This window comes from Procambarus clarkii, chromosome 30, assembly GCF_040958095.1.
Source record: "Procambarus clarkii isolate CNS0578487 chromosome 30, FALCON_Pclarkii_2.0, whole genome shotgun sequence".
Lineage (NCBI taxonomy): Eukaryota > Metazoa > Arthropoda > Malacostraca > Decapoda > Cambaridae > Procambarus > Procambarus clarkii.
In genome coordinates this window covers 17010967-17025199 of record NC_091179.1, presented here as the reverse complement: position 1 = coordinate 17025199, position 14233 = coordinate 17010967, and the positions used below count along the sequence as shown (strand labels likewise).

Genomic DNA, 14233 nt, shown 5'->3' with positions numbered 1-14233 from the left:
CCCCCCCATGTTGACAGCAGGACGGTGGTGGTGGTGGTGGAGGGTAAGTGATGGATTTAGTCAAACATTAAGGACAAGAATTCAACTGTTCAAGACTCTGGGTCACTCCCAGCTGAACGACCACGCGTAAGCATAAAGACCTCACCTTAAAGGTACATCTTTACTGGACAAAGTTGAACAGAGGGACAAAAATCATCCCAGAAGAGGGCTAACAGCACTGTAAACCAGACATAACAGGTCTGATCTAACCGAGACCTTTAAAATACTGAACAAGTTGGAGGATATTAATCCTAACCAGTTGTCTAAAAGGTCAGATGTAACACATACAAGATGTAACAACTTCAAACGCAGACGATGTCACAATAACGTGGCTGAAGTATGTTGACCAGACCACACACTAGAAGGAGAAGGGACGACGACGTTTCGGTCCGTCCTGGACCATTCTCAAGTCGATTGTGTCGACTTGAGAATGGTACCAGTGTACTTGCAGTGTACTTGTACATGGTCAGCAAGTACCAGTGTACTTGCTGACCATGTTGATTAATATTGTTGTAGTGGAATGTATGATGTTGAGGTCTGCCATGAGAATGACTGGTATGTTTTGTGTAATTAGTCTTACTAGCCCTTACAATGACACTCCAGTGTCCGGGCGAACATGTGTTACAGAGATGGTTAGTGGTGTTTCTTGTTCATGTGTCTTGATGGCCCTCAAGTGTGTGATGCCAAGGTGTTTGTAAGTGTTGGTGTTTATGTGAGTCTTTTGTAACTATGTGAGTCTTTTGTAAGTATGGCATTGCTCTCGTGTGCCTCACCTGGTGACTGGAGTGTGGTGTAGTCATAATGTCTGGGTCTATATCAGATCGTAATAAATATGGAGTTTAGGAACAACCCAGAAGGTCTCTCGGACTCGATAAAATTAGCCACCAAGTGTCGGCTGTTAAAGTATGACATGATGTTTAATTCTGTGATTATTGTGAATGTTCTGTTATTTTTTTCTTAACTTTGTCTTTTGTATTAACATCCATGTATGTCTTTCCATCGTTTATCCATTTTTACTTCTATATTTTGGGTGTTTTTTTGGGGGGAGACATCTGTAGGGGGGGGTGATGAATCCCTGTCATGAGAGGTGCTTCTAGAAGGTGTTGTTCTAACAAGCTGTGGCCGGGTGGGGAGTACTAGTGCTTGAAATTTCTGGCGCTTTTGCTGGGGTTATGGTTAACTTGGAGAGAAGCTGAGTTTGCATTAGTATGGGGTTAACATTTTCTTATCCGTTTTCTGTGTTGGCTAAAGTGGTTAATGTGGGAGGACGGACTGTGAAAGATGTTCTTTCCGGTGAAGTGTGAATGATAATACTAATTAATGCGTTAATGCGTATATACAGCCTAAAGTATATACTTTAGGCTTGTATATAGGTCCCCCCGCAGGGTCGAATTACTGACCCACTCCCGCATACAGCCTCACAACGGTTGTCTAACTCCCGGGATTATACCTATTTACTGCTAGGTGAACTGTGCATTAGTTGAAAGGAAACTATTTCTGTCCCGCCTGGGAATCGAATCCGGGATTCCCTGTTATGAGTCGAGAACGATCCCAACAGTACTACGAGACCCTATTAGTTTGGATTCTGAATGTAAGCAATTAATCTTGGAATTAAGAATACCAAAATTATGAGCAGAGTATATGGTAAGTTCCATGTTGTTTCACTAGCTAATAAGGTGAGTCAAGCGACTGGTGGAAGTGAGACGAAACTGTTAACCCAAATAAGAAATGGAAGGAAGTACTCGTACCTTGTACAAGTGGTACACAAGTGGAATACACTAAAAGATATTGTGGAAGCCACCCATCCACAACTTTTTAAGGCCAGATTTATCACAACCTCGTCGTATCACCAAAGCATTCGAGCTCCAGGAAAGTTAACCGTAACATTGTTCAACAATTCTAGTTGTCAGGGCATGAAGAGCTACATTTTACTTTGCCGTTACCACTTTTAGGTAAGCACCACCACCACCACCACCACCACCAGCAGCAGCAGCAGCAGCAGCAACAGCAGCAGCAGCAGCAGCAACAGCAGCAGCAGCAGCAGCAGCAGCACGTATTATAGTATGGGAACTCTACCAAGACAATCTCTTCCAAAAACAACTGCAGTCTGTGATGATCCCGAAAAATACTGTAGTTTTATCTTTTTTACCGGATCGACGTAGTGCTAGGACCTCCGCTAAGTTGCTAGGACTTTCGCTAAGGTGCTAGGACCTTCCCTAAGTTGCTAGGACCTCCGCTAAGTTGCTAGGACCTTCCCTAAGTTGATAGGACCTCCGCTAAGTTGCCAGGATCTCCGCTAAGTTGCCAGGATCTCCGCTAAGTTGCCAGGACCTCCGCTAAGTTGCTAGGACCTCCGCTAAGGTGCTAGAACCTCCGCTAAGTTGCTAGGACCTTCGCTAAGTTGCTAGGACCTCCGCTAAGTTGCCAGGACTTCCGCTAAGTTGCTAGGACTTCCGCTAATTTGCTAGGACCTCCGCTAAATTGTAGGGGTCACCACGGGAGCTGGCCACCTTTTAACAGGGCCATGCCCGTACCCGCCCATGTTGATCACTATCAAAAGTTTCGTGTAGCGCATTTACACAAAATTCATAACTGGTGGCTTACGTATTCCTTCCGAGCGCTATTTCGTCTACAGCTTCTGTTCGGATACAGCAGAAGCTGTAGACGAATATACAGAATGTACGAATGTACAGAATGCCTCTGTACATTCTTCATCACCTACGGCCAATACTTATAGTGGCCAACGCAACCTAAACTTAGCTCGCCTAAGTTTAGGTGAGACAGGTGAGTTTAGGTGAGCCTCAGTTCGCCTAACAAGTCAGCACATTCTATTATGAAATAATATTACATTTTTATTTCAGACAAAACAGAATTGAATACTCAGTGCGTTAACATTGATGAATGCGTCTTTGGGGGTCAGCCGCTTCCTGGACAAGCCTAGCATCTTCTCCTCTTATCTTGAGATAATTTCGGGGCTTTAGTGTCCCCCGCGGCCCGGTCCTCGACCAGGCCTCCACCCCCAGGAAGCAGCCCGTGACAGCTGACTAACACCCAGGTACCTATTTTACTGCTAGGTAACAGGGGCATAGGGTGAAAGAAACTCTGCCCATTGTTTCTCGCCAGCGCCCGGGACCACAGGATCACAAGTGCAGCGTGCTGTCCGCTCGGCCGACCGGCTCCCCATAAGCATAATAATAATAATAATAACAATAATGTTTATTCAGAAGAATGTGTGTGAACAAAGTACATATGAGTAAAGTACAATTATAGGGACAAGACTTACACATACTAATAAAGCCAATATTCCGCAATGTGTAATCTTCGCTATCATTCTGTGATAAGATTCTTCGCAGTGAGACGAATCTTCGCTATCATTCTGGCCGTTGTAGCCTCCAGAGACAGGAGGACGTTTGGACGTAATACTCAACTAATCCCTGAACGATACGTACGACCGCTAGTTCTCCCCCAGCAGGTGGTAGAGGAGAGGAGAGAGAGGTGGTAGAGAAAGAGAAAAGAGGAGAAAGAGAGGTGATAGAGGGGAGAGAGAGAGAGAGAGAGAGAGAGAGAGAGAGAGAGAGAGAGAGAGAGAGAGAGAGAGAGAGAGAGAGAGAGAGAGAGAGAGAGAGCAAGACATGCATGGTTCACCGTCGTATCACTCAGGCAACAGTCTCACATCATCCCTCTTTTATAGAATTTAGATATCACCAAAAAAGGTTGGCAAAACAGTAATGTTAATCTGTAAACAAACGAGAGAAAGCGCAACATGCCTGAGCTTGGTGTTCTCCTCCGCCCTCTTGCCCAGCTGTACTCTCTCTGCTGCCGCTTCCTGGCGGACTCTCCCGCTGGCCACGTCGGCGTGATGGCCGCTCTGGCCATCGCCCTGATGGCCTCGCTGGCCATCGCCCTGATGGCTGCTCTAGCCCACGCCCTGATGGCCACTCTGGCCCGGGCCCTGATGGCCGCGCTGGCCCACGCCATGATGGCCGCTCTGGCCGTGGCCATGTTGGCCGCTCTGGCCATCACCTTCGGCCTTCTGGCCACCTGGCTCCTCAAGTCCTCCTTGGCCGACATGCACCGGCGGGTCGGCGAGGCTCCTCAGTTGGCCACCTGCTGGATGCTGACGGCCCTGACGGCGCCGCTGGAGGCCCTGACCAGGGTCCTGGGGGATGCCCTGGGGGACGCCGGGAAGGAAGACCTGGGGGACGCCGGGAAGGACGCCCAGCGCTCGAGGCACCAGTACCGAGGGAAGGAACCTCCTCCTTCATCGAAATTATCGAATGCTTCTGAGACGAGGAAGACGCAACAGGACGGCGAAGATAAGAGAAGCGATCAACACGAAGATCAGACAAACACGGAAGACGAAGCTCAGAGAAGCACGGAAGATGATGCTCAGAGAACCAAGGAAGACGAAGCTCAAAGAAGCAAGGAAGAACAGGAAGAGATCAAACAAATGATGGAGAAGGTGAGAGAAATGATAAACGAGTTGAGCATTAATCAAGAGGCGATCATAGGAGCACTGGTCGAGTCTATGGAGCGACAGCAACAAGAGTTTGAGCACAGACTGTGCACAGATTGCACACAGATCGTAATGGAAATAAGTGACTTGTTGCACCAGTTGCAAGAGAACTACCTTGCGGTAGAGAGACTGACAGAAGAGGTGAATGAGTTAAGGGAACATCAGTACCAAGATATCATTAACAGGGAGATTGAGTTTTATTCGAGAACGAAGTACATGAAAGAACTGGGTAGCCAGTTACGAGAAATGGAAGATGAGTTGATGAGGTTAATGGAAGAGAGAGATATTATCCGGCGATACGAGGACATGCACTCACTGAATGAGGAAGGGGCGAGTGAAATCCAGAAGCAGATACAGGAAAGGGACCAAGAGCGACAGAAGATAACGAGAGAACTTCAAGAGATGATGGACAGATACTACGATGACCAGAGGATATTTGATGAAGTGCAGAAGGCGAAGGAAGAACAGTACAATGTGAAGGATCGAGAGCTCTCAGACAAGATGGCGCAGTTTGAAGTCTATAAGTCAGAGCGAGACGAGATGAAATCCGAGCTGAACCATCTCCTAGACGCATACGATCACAGGAAGGACAGGAAGGAGAGGCAGACGAGAGGCGAATTCAACTGCGTGTTTTTCAAGGGTGCTTCACAAGTCGACCTCCCGCGCTGCCACTCCTATTGCCCTCCCTGCTGCCCCTCCCTCTGCCCCCGCTGCTGCCTCTCCCTCAAGTTACCTCCATGGCTAAAAGTCTGGTTACGGCTCTGTATGTCTCACAGCCAGTCTCGCGACGATGGCTCTACGGTACCAGAGGGAGGAGCTAGAGGAGTCACTCCTAGAGCCCTCTCTGCTGCCGCCATTGAGGGGAGAGTCGGGGTGGCCGCCGCTGCCTCTCAGACTAGAGGGGTCACCCCTGTATCTTAAATGTGTTAACTATTAGCTACAATTGTGGCCGTGGGGTTGGTGTCTGCACATGCGCAGTACATGTGCTTGCTTAGTCCACGGCTGCCTGTGTAGCAACTTGGTCTCATCCCTCGCAGTGGTGGTGGTGGAGCACCAGTGTGAGCGTGATGGTGGTAGTGGTGGTGGTGGTAGTGGTGGTGGTGGTGTAGGGGTAGCAGTGAGAGCGTGTGACAACACACTCACAATCACAATCACAACACTCATAATAATGAGAGTTAGTCGTAAAAGTATGTATCGTTTGTTCTGCTGAAAATCAGTTGTAACAATTAGGAAAATCCTTTTTAAGGTGTCCAGGTCCGTAAGGATCCCTGGTAAGGTGCCCCCGGCCTTAAGGTGTCCCCGGCCTTAACGTGTACCTGGCCATAAGGTGTTCCCAGGCATAAAGATCCCTGGTAAGGTGTCCCGAGACACGTTACTGTCCCGGGGCCATAAGGATTCCCGGGCCGCAGGGACCCCTGGTGAGGTGTCCAGGGACGTAGGGACCCCTGGTGAGGTGTCCAGGGACGTAGGGACCCCTGGTGAGGTGTCCAGGGACGTAGGGACCCCTGGTGAGGTGTCCAGGGACGTAGGGACCCCTGGTGAGGTGTCCAGGGACGTAGGGACCCCTGGTGAGGTGTCCAGGGACGTAGGGACCCCTGGTGAGGTGTCCAGGGACGTAGGGACCCCTGGTGAGGTGTTCAGGGACGTAGGGACCCCTGGTGAGGTGTCCAGGGACGTAGGGGACCCCTGGTGAGGTGTTCAGGGACGTAGGGACTCCTGGTGAAGTGTCCGTAGAATGGTGAGACCGCTATGGGAAGTCCTACGTTCTCGTCCTCTTCTCGCCTCTCTCAGACACGACCCTGCAGGCTTCAGGTGGGTTTCTTTACACATATTTTATATTTTTTTCAATTATATATATATATATATATATATATATATATATATATATATATATATATATATATATATACGGAAAATCCACAGAGAAATATGAAATGAGGTGAACGTTTCGGCTTGTTAAAGCCTTAACATCGTTAACGTTGAGTCTGGTGTTGACAAAGGCTTTAACAAGCCGAAACGTTCACCTCATTTCATATTTCTCTGTGGATTTTCCGCATAAAATGATCTGTGTTTTGTGATCGTCAAATTGCATATATATATATATATATTATATATATATATATATATATATATATATATATATATATATATATATATATATATATATATATATATATATACATATATATAATATGTACCTAAGCATATAGGTAATTTCTAGCCAAATTGAAAAAATGTTAACAGGTACATTGCAAGAAAATTTGACAAAGATTAGTGGGTACATTAAAGTAAAATTTGAGGGTTATCAACAGGTATATTGTAGCATAATTTGAGGATTATTTCCAGGTATAATACAATAGAATATACGTTCAATATAACAACCATGATATAAGATGATAGCAACGATTACAATGGTAAAGTTGTATGGCTTAGGTACATATATTGGGGAAGCCTAGCATAATTAAATTGGAAATTAGGTACTTTTTGGTTTTATTTTTCAATAAGGCAAAAGTTGGACTGCTTTTCAATTCGTTAGGGAGTGAGTTCCATAGACTAGGTTCCTTTATTTGCATAGAGTGTTTACATAGGTTAAGATATATAAAAGATATCAAGACTCTGGAGATATCAAAGAGATATTTATTTCTGGTGTGATGATTATGGGTTCTATTGCATCTGTCCAGGGAGAGTTTCAGAACAGGGTTTTGTAAATGTAAATGACACTATATAGGCTGGAGTGCCTATATATATATATATATATATATATATATATATATATATATATATATATATATATATATATATATATATATATATATATATATATATATATATATATATATATATATACTGGCAGCAGGTTTTCTTTCAAACATGTTTCATTGGTTTCATTGAATATGACCGCATATTCTGTATTTATTATTTTCTGGTTTAGGGCTTCTATCCCTCTAACTATTTTCTTAGCATCAGGGCTTAATTGAAATAGGAGTTCTCCAAAACTCATTTTCGTACTTTTAAGGTGAAGAAAAGAAGTGATTTACTATAGAGTGTATTACACTTATTTGTATAATTTGCACGACGTTTCGAACCTCCATGGTTCATTCTCAAGTGAACAGATCTTACAATACTAGTTGATTTTATACCCGCATTAGGTCAGGTGATAATACAATGAAGGTGAAAACATGGGGGGATACATAAGGGATAAACATAGGGGCTGCAGAAGGCTTATTGGCCCATACGAGGCATCTCCTATCCAAACACAAAGATTAATCCAGTGTAATTGGCCTGTTATGTTGGACATTGTCTTCTGTGTTGGCATCGATATGTTCTTGTCTTGTCCTTACTCTCATGGTGGGTAGAGTAAATAGTTCCGTGATTTGGGTGTTCATGGTAGGTCGCTCTATTCTTATGTGAATTGCCTCAAGAATTTGTAATCTTCTTGAATCTTGGGTTTTGTCTATTATGCAAGTATTCTTGTTCAACATTTCTCTTGTTAGAGTAATGTCATGGGCTTGTCTCATGTGATTCCTAGGGGCACCAGATTGAAGATGGCATGTTAAACGCCTCGTCAGCTTGGTCGACGTCATACCCATGTACTTACATTGAAGGTTACATCCTTCGTGGGGGCAAGTGTACATGTATACAACGCTTGACTGCTGTAGAGGGTTCTCCGTCGGCTTCGGGCTGTTTTTGATAAGGAGTTCGGAAGTCTTCTTGGTTTTGTAGAATATTATCAGGTTTATGTTTTGGTTAGGAGTAGTGCTTTTTACTCCTTTACGGATTATTTCTTTCATTATTCTTTCCTCTTTTATATGTTCACTGTGCATGGTTGATTTGTAATATAATTTTATTGGGGGTGTTGTGGTTTCTGTTCTAGGTTCTGAATTATACCAACGGTCCAAGTGTCTTCTTATAGCAGCGTTTATTTCCGCGTTGCTATATCCGTTGTTCACCAATACCTGAGTTACTCTTTCAAACTCTCTACTCACGTTGCTCCATTCAGAGCAGTGGGTAAGCGCTCGACGAATATAAGCATTGAGAACACTGGCTTTGTATCTTTGGGGGCACTCACTTCTACCGTTCAGGCATAATCCTATGTTGGTGGGCTTGGTATATACGTTGGTGCTTAAAGAGGTTCCTGTTTTTGTTATTAGTACATCCAAGAATGGCAGACTGTTATTTTCACTATTTTCATGTGTAAATCGGAGTACTGACTCTCTCTCTAGGTGTCTTTTTAGGTCAATTAGTTCATCTGAGTCTTTTACTATTACGAATATGTCATCTACATAACGGCAGTATACAGTTGGTTTTTGTCTGCTACTGAAGACCCTATCTTCGATGGTTCCCATATAAAAATTAGAAAATAAAACTCCTAAGGGGGAGCCCATTGCTACTCCGTCTATTTGTAAATACATGTCTCCTTGTGGACTGATGAAAGGGGCTTCCTTTGTACATGCTTCGAGAAGACTTTTCAAGTGTGGCTCAGGTATGTCTAATTTGGGGGTGCTCTCGTCTCTGTATACTCTGTCCAGTATCATTCCTATGGTTGTGTCGACTGGGACGTTGGTAAAAAGGGATTCAACGTCCAAAGAAGCGATGATTCCATCGGGCTGGGTAGATTTGATCAATTCTAGGAAATCTGCTGATGATTGTAGACTAAACTTACTTGGAGTGTATCAACAAATCAACCATGCACAGTGAACATATAAAAGAGGAAAGAATAATGAAAGAAATAATCCGTAAAGGAGTAAAAAGCACTACTCCTAACCAAAACATAAACCTGATAATATTCTACAAAACCAAGAAGACTTCCGAACTCCTTATCAAAAACAGCCCGAAGCCGACGGAGAACCCTCTACAGCAGTCAAGCGTTGTATACATGTACACTTGCCCCCACGAAGGATGTAACCTTCAATGTAAGTACATAGGTATGACGTCGACCAAGCTGACGAGGCGTTTAACATGCCATCTTCAATCTGGTGCCCCTAGGAATCACATGAGACAAGCCCATGACATTACTCTAACAAGAGAAATGTTGAACAAGAATACTTGCATAATAGACAAAACCCAAGATTCAAGAAGATTACAAATTCTTGAGGCAATTCACATAAGAATAGAGCGACCTACCATGAACACCCAAATCACGGAACTATTTACTCTACCCACCATGAGAGTAAGGACAAGACAAGAACATATCGATGCCAACACAGAAGACAATGTCCAACATAACAGGCCAATTACACTGGATTAATCTTTGTGTTTGGATAGGAGATGCCTCGTATGGGCCAATAAGCCTTCTGCAGCCCCTATGTTTATCCCTTATGTATCCCCCCATGTTTTCACCTTCATTGTATTATCACCTGACCTAATGCGGGTATAAAATCAACTAGTATTGTAAGATCTGTTCACTTGAGAATGAACCATGGAGGTTCGAAACGTCGTGCAAATTATACAAATAAGTGTAATACACTCTATAGTAAATCACTTCTTTTCTTCACCTTAAAAGTACGAAAATGAGTTTTGGAGAACTCCTATTTCAATTAAGCCCTGATGCTAAGAAAATAGTTAGAGGGATAGAAGCCCTAAACCAGAAAATAATAAATACAGAATATGCGGTCATATTCAATGAAATATATATATATATATATATATATATATATATATATGTCGTACCTAGTAGCCAGAACTCACTTCTCAGCCTACTATGCATGGCCCGATTTGCCTAATAAGCCTAGTTTTCATGAATTAATGTTTTTTCGACAACCTAACCTACCTAACCTAACCTAACCTAACGTTTTCGGCTACCTAACCTAACCTAACCTATAAAGATAGATTAGGTTAGGTTAGGTAGGGTTGGTTAGGTTCGGTCATATATCTACGTTAATTTTAACTCCAATAAAAAAAAATTGACCTCATACATAATGAAATGGGTAGCTTTATCATTTCATAAGAAAAAAATTAGAGAAAATATATTAATTCAGTAAAACTTGGCTTATTAGGCAAATCGGGCCTCGCATAGTAGGCTGAGAAGTGAGTTCTGGCTACTAGGTACGACATATATATATATATATATATATATATATATATATATATATATATATATATATATATATATATATATATATATATATATATATATATATATATATATGCCCGCGTGAATTAATAAACAAATAAACAAGCACACAGTGAGGGCTCATTTCATTCTTGTCTACCGGAATAATGGTCCCAGGGAGAGGGACCACTACTGGTGTAGGGGTCCCAGGGACGGTCCCAGGGAAGGTCCCAGGGAGGGTCCCAGGGGATGGTGCAGCCTTGAGCACTGCTAGATCAATGTTAGTCTGTATATTCGAAGATAATTATATTTTTTATTCGTATGAACAAACAACACTAGTTCTGTATTTACGATTTCCAAAAAATACTGTTTTTTTTTTTATCACTTGCGTGTATGTTGATCATTGGTTGGTGGTGGTGGTCGTACAGTGGTGGCGAGCATGGTCGTACTGTGGTGGTGGTCGTACTGTGGGGGTGGTGGTCGTACAGTGGTGGCGAGCATGGTCGTACTGTGGTGGTGGTCGTACTGTGGGGGTGGTGGTCGTACAGTGGTGGCGAGCATGGTTGTACAGTGGTGGCGAGCATGATCGTACTGTGGTGGTGGTCGTACTGTGGGGGTGGTGGTCGTACCGTGGTGGCGAGCATGGTCGTACTGTGGTGGTGGTCGTACTGTGGGGGTGGTGGTCGTACAGTGGTGGCGAGCATGGTCGTACTGTGGGGGTGGTGGTCGTACCGTGGTGGCGAGCATGGTCGTACTTTGGTGGTGGTCGTACCGTGGTGGCGAGCATGGTCGTACTGTGGTGGTGGTCGTACTGTGGGGGTGGTGGTCGTACAGTGGTGGCGAGCATGGTCGTACTGTGGTGGTGGTCGTACTGTGGTGGCGAGCATGGTCGTACCGTGGGGGGTGGTGGTCGTACTGTGGGGGTGGTGGTCGTACCGTAGTCGTACGACTGTTGCTGACAGTTCTCCCACAGGCGTCACCAGTCACAAAGCTAATCCAGCTCGTCCTCCTAACATTTCCCAACGTCAAGAAACTATCGTACTAAAGTGCCCTGATCCTAACCTACCTAGAGGACCCAAAACAGAAAACGGAACAGGGCGTCAATGTCGCCAACCGCTTTCATTTTCTAGTACGACTACTTTTGGCCTTAGAGTATACGCTAAAATGCGACGTTCTATTAGTAGGACGAGTTGGCTAAACAGCATCACTATGTGTATATTAATACATCATCCACATATTAAAGAGTATTTCAACATGGCGGAATAATCAATTACTTTACTAACCTCATCCATCTGGCCTATCTGGTGATGCGAACCAGGTTCCCCAATGGCGCGTCGCTGGTGGTGGCGGTGAAGGACTTCCGACCCCACACCTTCCTGAAGGAGGAGGACCATGCCGCGGACGGTAGCCGCTCCCTGACAGTCAGCGGACCCATGAAGCACCTCCTCGACACTCTCTCCTCCTCAATCAATTTCTCGTGAGTGATTTGTTGAGTTGAGCGTCTTATTTTTTGCGCGAGATGAATCGATTACGGAAGATGGAGTCGTGACCTTATTTCGTGAGGACGCTCTGATACTCGGCGTTAGCTCGGGGTGGTGGAGGCCCGAGGTCTTCAATATACTTTGTCTTCATCACTGTAACCATGAAGACAATGTGTACTTTAAGATAGTGATGAAGATAATGTGTATTTGAACCTGTACTTGCGGCTTGTGTGCTTGTGGTGTGTGTGTGTGTGTGTACCTGTGGATTGTGTACCTGTGGATTGTTATGTTGCGTGCCTCGTACCTCTGTATTGCCGACAATGGTAGCGAATTGTTGGCTATAGAGCTCACCTTTTGATTGTTGTAACAGTGTGTGCTTGCAGATTGTTGGTTACTGATTGTAACCGTGAATTACGCTGTCACGTGATCCGGGGGGGGGAGGGTTATATGACGCCGCCGTGATGAAAAGCGCGCCAAATGTGGCCAAGTCGTTAGTGGTTATTCTGGTTGGTGAGTTCAACCCAGTGGGATGAATCACTCAGATTCATCAAACATATTAAGTGTCCGTTTCTTTTAAGGACAAGAGAAGCTAACATTTAATATGCTAGACGAATGTTAGTGAGTATGGAATCATTTAATTAAATAAATCTTAATGATGATTTTTTTTTTATATATTTAGTAGGATTGGAAATTAGTGTTGTATGCCATTTTATGCAAAGAGGGGGACATTGGGCCTCTATCCCGACCTCTCTATGGCCATCTAGACAATTCTCCCCTCAAAGTTTGGTGAGGCTAGCCCCAAGCATCTAACCCCACAATCTGGAACAAACGGCTAGATTTACATTAAAATAATTGTTTATATGCAGATGAAGAGTCACGATAATGTGGCTGACAAATGTTGACCAAATCAGTAGTAGCAGTAGGCATCCATCAGTCTCAGGAGACTATGGAGTTGCGCTCTGGTTGTCGGTCTGGAGTGGCCTCACCAGGGCGCAAAGCCAGGGTAGGTTGATACGGGGGAGAAGCTGTTACCCAGGCAGCAGGTCCCCCCCCCCCTCTCCATCAAATCACACACTAGAAAATGTATGGATTTTCCACACAATGTGAGACAGATTGTTCATATGTCTCATTACACCCATCTCTGTTGATTATTGCTAACGTGACTAAGTATTTCCTCTCATAACAACGTAATATCTGAGGTGTGAGGGGTGAGGAGGTGGAAGCATTTCAGTAACTATATCAGAGGTGCAGTGGATTCTCTTCTCCGACGGGAGACATCTCTCGTCACGCAGGGTGCAGTCGCACCTCCACAGATTTCCAGTATCAGCTCTTGATACTGGTAATGGCTCAAAAGGCCCACCACTTACGGGCTATTCATGCCCGTGCCACCTTTTGGGTGACTTAATCTTCATCAATCAATCTTCTCTTCTCCCATGAACGTGTAGGCCATGAGAAGGGACAACCACGACCATCAGCCCACAGTCCTAGCACGACAGCTCCCACCAAGGTATGCACTGTCGTCGATCTCAATGAGACCAGTAAAGGATATAGGACCATTGCCTGGCCCAGGATTCTGGAGGTCGTGCACAAGTCCCCCGAGTAATATGGACATGTTTTTTGTTATAGGGGTGAAGAGTTATTTTTCCCCAAGAGACCGAGTATTATTGTGTTGTCATGGGAGGACAAGTTAGTGGAGGCAAAACCCACGGACAGTCGGCTAGTGACGGAGTTATCAGTCTAGTGGTAACTTGCGTGCGGCAAGTAACTTCACTCACTGTACTTTGAATCAGTCTAAGGAGAGTCGGGACAGTCTGGACAAGTACTTGTCTCCTTTGTATTAGTATAAAAGGGCTTTCGTAGCAATAAACACCGAGCTTACTTTAGTTCTGAACTATGCTGACAAAATAAGTCTTGCTGGTAAGCCAGTAAGCTGTTGTGGTAGCCCCAAAACCCCTCCTGTGGTTGATAGGTCATAACCCCAACTCCAAACCCCCCCAAAAAATTCTCTCAGCTGCTGTATTTCTCATTTAAGTGGCCGCCTCCTTCTGTACCTCATCTTGTTTATCATCCCCCACTGCTGCAGGTACACGTTGGTCGCCTCTCCTGACGGTACCACGGGGAACCACCAACCCAACGGTACCTGGA

The 14233-nt window shown here is 44.6% G+C and overlaps 2 protein-coding genes across 2 annotated transcripts in view; both read left to right on the top strand.

The window, feature by feature from the left end:
* The first annotated feature begins 3785 nt into the window (after positions 1 to 3785).
* Positions 3786 to 6399, top strand: LOC138370083 (golgin subfamily A member 6-like protein 22). The gene is made up of 2 exons (XM_069333954.1): positions 3786 to 6188; positions 6250 to 6399. The coding sequence occupies exon 1, from the start codon at positions 3803 to 3805 to the stop codon at positions 5474 to 5476; it is 1674 nt and encodes a 557-aa protein (XP_069190055.1). The 5' UTR covers positions 3786 to 3802; the 3' UTR covers positions 5477 to 6188; positions 6250 to 6399.
* Positions 6400 to 14159: 7760 nt separating this feature from the next.
* LOC123765565 (trichohyalin-like) overlaps positions 14160 to 14233 on the top strand; it is a 4840-nt gene continuing 4766 nt past the window's right edge. Inside the window, exon 1 of the mRNA XM_069333958.1 lies at positions 14160 to 14233. This exon is cut by the window's right edge and continues 29 nt beyond it. The gene's annotated coding sequence lies outside the window, so the exon portion shown is untranslated.